Source organism: Tachysurus vachellii, chromosome 8 (genome assembly GCF_030014155.1).
Source record: "Tachysurus vachellii isolate PV-2020 chromosome 8, HZAU_Pvac_v1, whole genome shotgun sequence".
NCBI classification, from domain to species: Eukaryota; Metazoa; Chordata; class Actinopteri; order Siluriformes; family Bagridae; genus Tachysurus; species Tachysurus vachellii.
In genome coordinates, this window is record NC_083467.1 from 18,748,753 (window position 1) to 18,757,296 (window position 8,544).

The 8,544-nt window shown below is 39.5% G+C and overlaps 1 protein-coding gene across 1 annotated transcript in view; it reads right to left on the reverse strand.

Annotated features, from left to right (window-relative positions):
* The window catches only part of abcb6b (ATP-binding cassette, sub-family B (MDR/TAP), member 6b), a 26,187-nt gene extending 19,159 nt beyond the window's left edge, over positions 1 to 7,028 (reverse strand). Inside the window, exons 1-6 of the mRNA XM_060876741.1 lie at positions 6,736 to 7,028; positions 5,984 to 6,188; positions 2,973 to 3,065; positions 2,395 to 2,587; positions 2,131 to 2,252; positions 1,885 to 1,994 (exon numbers count right to left, since the gene is read on the reverse strand). Coding sequence (XP_060732724.1) covers positions 1,885 to 1,994; positions 2,131 to 2,252; positions 2,395 to 2,587; positions 2,973 to 3,065; positions 5,984 to 6,188; positions 6,736 to 6,795 — 783 coding nt within the window. The 5' untranslated portion in view covers positions 6,796 to 7,028. The remainder of the gene's footprint in view (positions 1 to 1,884; positions 1,995 to 2,130; positions 2,253 to 2,394; positions 2,588 to 2,972; positions 3,066 to 5,983; positions 6,189 to 6,735) is intronic.
* Positions 7,029 to 8,544: the final 1,516 nt, after the last annotated feature.

An 8,544-nucleotide genomic window follows, 5' to 3' on the forward strand; every position in this document is an offset into this window, starting at 1 on the left:
ACAACTAAATGCCTCTTTTACTTTGGCTTATGTTAATGTTCATGAGTCTGCCATCAGGTGAACACTGAACAACCTTGGTGTTCAAGGTAGAGCTGCAAGGAGAAAGCCACTACTCTCCAAAAAGTACATTGATGCCCATGAGGTTTGCTAAAGATCATATGGACAAGCCAGAGGACTATTGGAAAATAATTTGTGGATGAATGAGACCAAAATAAAACTTTGTTTTAAAATGAGAAGCATTATTTTTGGAGAAAGGAAAATAGTGAATTCCAGCATAAGAACCTTATACTGTCTGTGAAACATGGTGGTGATAAGATCATGCTTTGGGCCTGTATTGCTGCATCTGGGCCAGGACAGCTTGCAGTCATTGATGGAACAATGTATTCAGAATTATGTATTCGGAATTCTAAAGGAAAATAGAAAAACATCTGTCCATGAACTGGATCTCAAGAAAAAATGGGTCATACAACAAGACAACAAGCACAAGCACCCAAGTCTGTCTACCAAAGAATGATTAAAGAGGAACATAGATAAGGTTTTACAATGGCCAAGTCAATGTCCTGACTTTAATACAAAGGAAAAATTGTGGAAGGACCTGAAGCAAGCAGTTCATGTGAGGACACCCAATAAAATCCCAGGGTTGAAGCTCTTCTGTACTGAGGAATGGAATACAATTCTTCTAAGCTGTTGTGCAGGACTGACCAAAAGTTACCGTAAACTTTACTTACAGTTATTGCTGCACAAGGGCTTACAACAGATACTGAAAGCAAAGGTTTAAATACGTTTGCAAGTCACAGATATGTGATTCTGGTTCATGTTTCTCAATAATTAGATGAAGTAGTATAATATTGTTGCCTCATTTGTTGATTGTGTTCACTTTTGTTTGAAAATCTGATGAATATTAAGATGTATTAGTTTGATGGAGTCTTCCTCCGTACCATACGGTCAAGCTGCTCCCACGACAGCTCAATAGGGTTCTGATCCGGAGACTGTGCTGTCTTCAAATATTGCTGAAACATTTTGGAGGTATGTTTTGGGTCATCATCATTTTGTAGGATGAAATTGGCTTCAATCAAGTGCTATCCACAGGGTATGGCATGGTGTGGCAAAATCTTGTGATAGCTTTCCTTCCAGACCATCATGTTGCCTCCACCATGCTTGACTGAAGGTATTAAGCACGGTTCCAGCATCTTTTCATTTGTTCTGCGTCTTACAAATATTCTTGTTTGATCCGAAGACCTCAAACTTGGACTCATCTGTCCACAACACCTTCTTCCAGTCTTCCAGGGTCCAATGTCGGTGCTCTTTTGCCCATCTCAGTCTTTTGTTTTTATTAGCCAGTCTGAGATACCTAATTACCTAATTGCCTATTCTTCCAAGAAGTCCAGCATCCTGAAGTCTCATCTTCACTGTTGATTCTTAAGTTAAAATTGTTTTTATTAAAAAAAATAAAGTAAATAAAAAAATAAAATAAATCTTGGCAATATATATATTAATATATATAATATATACACACATACATATAGGGTACAAATTTTGTACTGCCAGACCATTTTATTTTTTTATTTACTTTATTTTTTAAAATAAAAACTATTTTAATTTAAGTTTTGAAACAATATGATCAATATGTGACTTAAAAGTCAATTGGTTATCTAGGACAATTCCCAGGTACTTATACTTTTAAACAAGTTCAGTTGTGGAGACAAGTTACAATATCAGGATGTTTTGATGACCAAATACTTTTGTATTTGCATGTAATTCATGTATAAGCTTGAATTTGGTTTTATCTGTGTTGAAAACCATTTAAATTTATGTAATCATAAATAGAATAAATCAAAAGCTGACTATAGATTAAACATAAAAATTTGTTCAACAGCCACTTACAGTTTCAAAGTTGAGCAGTGAATCTACTGCCTTGGACTTGGCATTGTTGTCCTGTGTGTTCATTTCACGCCTGTACTTGGTTCTCCACTCTGTGATGATTATAGTCAGTACTGCAAAAAGATGAGTAATGCCACATGGAAATGAGCTGTCTATTAATAACTATTTACAGAAAATAATGCAGATAGTTAATCTAAGAATGCACTAGTTAATAAGTTAGTAGTTTCTATTGTTCCATAATAAACCTACCGAGGTAAAGGAACATGCAGATAAAGACGATGAGGCCGAACCAGGCGTTAAAATAAGACACAAAGTAAACGATGGCAATGACGATGTCAGCTATAGTTGGCAGCATGGTGAACACAATATAGCTATGGAGACAGAGAGAATTCACAATTGAATCTATTTTTTAAAAAAAAAAAAAACACTTTCAACAGAGAGAAATGATGAGGTTATTTAACAGCTCCTAGATGTATACGTTACACAGTTAATAATAACTTAAAAAAACTTTACTCTAATAGGTGGCTGACGGAGGCTGTGCCACGGTCGATGCTGCGCAGAACGTCACCTGTTTTTCTGCCCAGGTGCCAGCGCAGAGACAGGGCATGCAGGTGTGCGAACAACTCCAGCTGCACAGTCCGACTGGTGTGCTGCTGAACACGTGTCCACAGGAAGGAACGCATGTTACTGACAAAGCCTGATGTCCCTGTCAATGTCAAGGAGAAAGGCATTGAATGTATTAGATTAGAATCCTTTAGGAAACATCTAAATTACGCACTTTTTTAACCATTAGTCATTTTGCATAAAAACTTCCCAGTTGCACTGCATGCACACATTCAGTCTGTATTAGCTCTCTGTATTTTAACATGACGAAGACATCCACTGAGGACAGAAATTAGAGACAGTTTCCTTAATAAAAATCTTTGCAAATCAAAGAAACTAATCCGAAAAGTGTACAAAGGGATGACTCAAGGAACATAACATTTGTTCATCCTTGCATGAGGAAAGCATGTGTAGGCAGCGGATACTAAGCAATTAAAGATTGTGTGGATGTGATGTAGAATGCGATGTGTGTGTGTTCTGCACCTCACCTGCTCCCCCACCCTGTAGGAACTTCAGAAGGACATAGATACACACAGTGGTTGCTAGGCTTCTCCAATTCTCCTTTTCTGATAACTGATTTACTGTGAAATACACAAGCACGGTTTGATTGGGTTGATTCGAATGGTGCCATCTACATTTTAGTTTGAATTTAGAGAGACTTGGAAATTCATACTGCTGTTTGATATGCTGACTGAGATTCAATACTTTTTGTACACAAAAAATGAAAGCACTTTGTATCTTGAGAAAGTTGCATTCAATAAGAAATTATCCAAAAACTCTGGATTTAAAAAAATAATATTTCTACAAGGATTATCGTTGATAGGCTTGAGCACACACATCATTCATCTCTCTCTCTGTTTGTCTAGCTGTCCACTGACAGAACCAAAAATGAGCACAAATGAACATCATTACAACAATTCTCAGATCGCTCTATAATTTATCAACAAACACCACTCTATCATGTTTATTTAACCCACAAATTTATATAGGAATGTGGAGCCTGAGGCCTAGATTCCAACAAAATATATGAGCAAACTTTTACTTGTTTGTGCAAGTTAATTAGCTTTATTCTGGTTTAAAAAAAAAAACTAACTAAAAAAAAAGAATGATTTGATCATTAAAAAAAACAAAAAACTTTTTTCTTGCATGTGTTATTCAGGATGGATAAATGTTTAGTTTCCATTTAACTTTCATTAGACGGCTTCCGTTTCTTTGCTTGTAAAAGTGCAGAGTAATAATCCACAACAGCATCTGTTTTAGAACTAGAGGAAGTGGCAAAGCCAAATCTTTATTTTGGTTTTAGTCATAAAGCAACTCATGCAATGAAAAAGACGAGAAAGGCTTCCAAAGATGGGCTTTGTCATTTCGATATTTTTTAAACCACTAGTACACGGAGAACAAGCATGTTAAGTATTGAACTTGAACTCTGGTTGCAGAGTATAGAAAAAGATACAATAAAACATTCATTATACAATATGAGAGACCGAGTCCATGACCTCAGTAAAAGACTCCTCAGTTCTTTGTCCTTGTCTCACTGACTTATGCATGAGCTCAGAATAGAAAGCAGTGCAGAAGAGCCAGAGTGCATCCACGCTCTGGATGTGATGTATTAAAGAAAGAGAGCTTCGGTCTCAGCTGTTAGAGAACTCGGACCTTTCCAGTCATTTACATTCATGGCCATTTAGATTGTGCACTCTGAATCAAATAGGAGGAGGGGAAAAAGTTGGGGGAATGAAGAAGGCACATAAAAAAAAAAAAACATGAAGAGAAATTTCCCCACAGTGAAGTGCAAAAAAACATTTATTCTCTTATGCTCTTTGGGTCCGACTGGCGAATGATTTTCAGCCTTGGCATGGGGCAAAGGGGGCTCTGGACAAAAAGCCCCTTGTACCAGCGTGTTAACTTTGCTAAAGGCCCCTAATGCCCCCTAATCGTGACTGGCAGGGCTAGTGACCTCCCCTATCACCCCCACCAACTTCACAAAAGCCCACTTCTCTCCCAGCACTGCTTTCATCTGGCTCCAAATGCAAAAGCACTCAGACTGTGAAGAGAACACACACTACCTGAATCAGGCTGGGAGAGCAGAGGGAAGAAGCTCACTAAAGACACATAAACTTAATTAGTAGTGATAAGTTGCGATACTGGGAACATGCTGACGGAGTAAGGAAGAAATGAAATTCAGAGGGTAAGGGTGATGTGAGTGAGAGGGAGGATGATGGGAGGATTCAAAGGCAAGACAGAAAAAGGGTGAAATGAAGCCTTGAGCCATGGAAAGGTTTAGCATAGTTGGGTTTTGTCCCACGTTTCCTTTGTAAGAGTCAGATGCTTTTCGGCTTGTGAGAGCGAAGGGCTTTGACTCGCATGGGGTTTTGGGCAGTCCACAGTTGACCCAAAACAACAAGGAGCTGGAAATACTAAACAGGGAGTGACAAAAAGTAAAATGAGATGTGAGATGAGGCCAACTATGTAAGGATCCTGAGGCATCTAGAGATGTACCAGCTACAGTTAGACTCTGCTATACTAAAGTGGAGACGCCAACTCCATGTGGTCTTTGAGGACAACAACCTCCTCATCAATATAACAATTATCAGACTGTATATTTATAATCACACACTTCAGTGTCACCCATATGAGGATGAGGTTCCCCTTTGAGTCTGGTTCCTCTCAAGGTTTCTTCCTTTACCATTCAGTGGAGTTTTTCATTGCCACAGTCGCCTCAGTCACCTCAGACTTTTTGTTTTATGCTTATGTTCTGTAAAGCTGCTTTAAAACCATATCCATTGTTTAAAAGTGCTATACTAAGACAATTTAATTTGAATTTGTGGATTAAAATTTCTTAGGAAATAAAATGTCCACCTTACTAAGCACTGACTCAAATGTTTGATTGCTCTGCCCTCTTGTGTGGGATTAATAACACTGCATTAATAACACTGTTATTTGCAAACTTTGTCCCATATAGATGAAATTCTACTATGCTTCATTTACACTTGAGCACAAAGGCTTGCATACCCTTAGGACAAAATAAAGAGGACAAAATTTAAATGAATGCCTACTATAAGGCACGTTGGAGAGTTTTCACTGATAGCCCATAATCTGTAGAAACACATAATGGCCAGCTATGAACTGGCCAAACTGAAACAAACAAAATTGTACAAAAAGTATAAAGGTTTGGTCCACTCTTTTAGAATTCTATTTAAAGATCCTGGAATAACTTTGTTTGTTTGGCTTTTGCCTTTGCACAGTATCTAAGCAGCTTTTGAATCATATCACATTTATTCATATTGCACCACCTTCCTCAGATCAGGTCTACAGAAGGTCATGATGAAACCTTTTTCTACTTTTGATTTTTTGTTATATTTTCCATGGGTTTCTTGATACACTTACATTTCATTTTAGAATACAAACCATAAAATCCCTTTTCTTTCAGTAAGGGTAGCTGTGCATCATTTTAAAAAGACTTCTGCAGTCTAACAGCAGGCCGTACCCCTTGACTTCTCACCTATGTTTTTGCTGTAGACAGGCACTAACACATTGATGAGTCTCTCCAGGCTCAGGAGGCAGACACACAGGAAGACAAGAACCTGTAGTGGGGTGCTCGACCGGGGCCACATGTACGGTACTAGCAGAGTCACTTTTTTTATCCAGCTTTGCCATTTAGACTGGGACACGACTCTGACCTGAGCTTGCTGCTGGTCACTGTCAGGCTGGAAAGGAGCATAAAACACAAACACAGAGACACACACACCAACATTAAATATACATGTTAGGGACATGTTTTTCTGATGACAGGGAAAGAAGTGGCCTGGATATCAGACAAATCAGATAAAATCCTGTAGAACGACTGGACATGGATTTTTGGAACTAAAAAGTCCAAAAAAGGTCTCCCCTTTGCTAGAAATTTTAATACTATTTACGCTTTATATTAATTTACATTTATGCAAGTTCATTTTGTGTTAAATAGCTTAAGTGTTGAGTGGCCCAGTCATCAAAATATCTAAAGCGTTGTGGTTGTTAAAAGAATACAATATTCGACCGATGTTACCGGTTTCAGTATCCGTATCATGCTGGTACATGTAGGTACATGTATAGTGTGTGTGTGTGTGTGTGTGTGTGTGTGTGTGTGTGTGTGTATATATATATATATATATATATATATATATATATATACACATACACACACACACACACTATACATGTACCTTAATAAAGAGATTTATAATTAGAAATGTACATGCAGTTATTTAATCCTACCTCCACGCATAATGTAAACTGTGCTGAATTAGCTTCTATCTTCTTACTCTTGCTCGTCATTTCTTGGTTGTGTTTATCTAACTAACCAGAATCATTGTTATTAGCATGAAGCTAAAAGCTCAACTGCTACAAGCACTGAGCCAAGTTTGAAGAACCACAACAACAGGTTCTAACGTATTTGGTACCATGTTGCCTTCCAAAACAAGTTATAATGAACCTTTAGCAGAGATCATAACAGGGTTTGCGGTAAAACAGCTCCCTGTTGTCATGCGGCTTCTGGCTCATATGACTCGATATCTAGTCACGTGATGTAGCAGCGCGCACGAGGGCAGACTGAAACTGCTGTCTATTGGACAGAGGAGATGTGTGGTTGCCAATTACTCTATTTTTACACATATTATCTTTATTGCATAAAAGCAAAATATTTAGCCTTTAAACAGCACAACAATAAAATAACAAAATCATTAAAATATGTGTCTGAGTTTATGTAAACTATCCTATTTAATTATGTCTGCTTGTCTGATTGCTTATTCACTCACTCATTCATTTTTTCATTTAAAACTGATGGAAACAAAACCAGACTTGTAAGTGTGGAAAACCCCCATTATTTGATGTGAAACAGCATTTTAAAATGTGCATAAAATCGTTCATTCGTGTAATTGCGTAAGTATTAGACAAATAAACTGTCTAACAGCGCCATCATGTGCACACACACTGCCACTGCTGGTTCATGTCTCAGCACTCCATCAGCACTCCAAGTGCCTCAGCACTCCGTCAGCACTCCAAGTGCCTCAGCACTCCGTGTGTCTCAGCACTCCGTGTGTCTCAGCACATCATGTGTCTCAGCACTTTATGTGTCTCAGCACTCCGTGTGTCTCAGCACTCCGTGTGTCTCAGCACATCATGTGTCTCAGCACTTTATGTGTCTCAGCACTCCGTGTGTCTCAGCACTCCCTGTGTCTCAGCACATCATGTGTCTCAGCACTTTATGTGTCTCAGCACTCCGTGTGTCTCAGCACTCCCTGTGTCTCAGCACTCTGTGTGTCTCAGCACTCTGTGTGTCTCAGCACTCCTTGTGTCTCAAAACATCATGTGTCTCAGCACTCTGTGTGTCTCAGCACTCCGTGTGTCTCAGCACATCATGTGTCTCAGCACATCATGTGTCTCAGCACTCCCTTTGTCTCAGCACTCCCTGTGTATCAGCACTCCAAGTGTCTCAGCACTCCGTGTGTCTCAGCACTCTGTGTGTCTCAGCACATCATGTGTCTCAGCACATCATGTGTCTCAGCACTCCGTGTGTCTCAGCACATCATGTGTCTCAGCACTTTATGTGTCTCAGCACTCCGTGTGTCTCAGCACTCCATCAGCACTCCATGTGTCTCAGCACTCCAAGTGTCTCAGCACATCATGTGTCTCAGCACTTTATGTGTCTCAGCACTCCGTGTGTCTCAGCACTCCCTGTGTCTCAGCACTCTGTGTGTCTCAGCACTCTGTGTGTCTCAGCACTCCTTGTGTCTCAAAACATCATGTGTCTCAAAACATCATGTGTCTCAGCACTCTGTGTGTCTCAGCACTCCGTGTGTCTCAGCACATCATGTGTCTCAGCACATCATGTGTCTCAGCACTCCCTTTGTCTCAGCACTCCATGTGTCTCAGCACTCCGTGTGTCTCAGCACTCCGTTTGTCTCAGCACTCCATGTGTCTCAGCACTCCCTGTGTCTCAGCACATCATGTGTCTCAGCACTCCCTTTGTCTCAGCACTCCATGTGTCTCAGCACTCCCTGTGTATCAGCACTCCGTGTGTCTCAG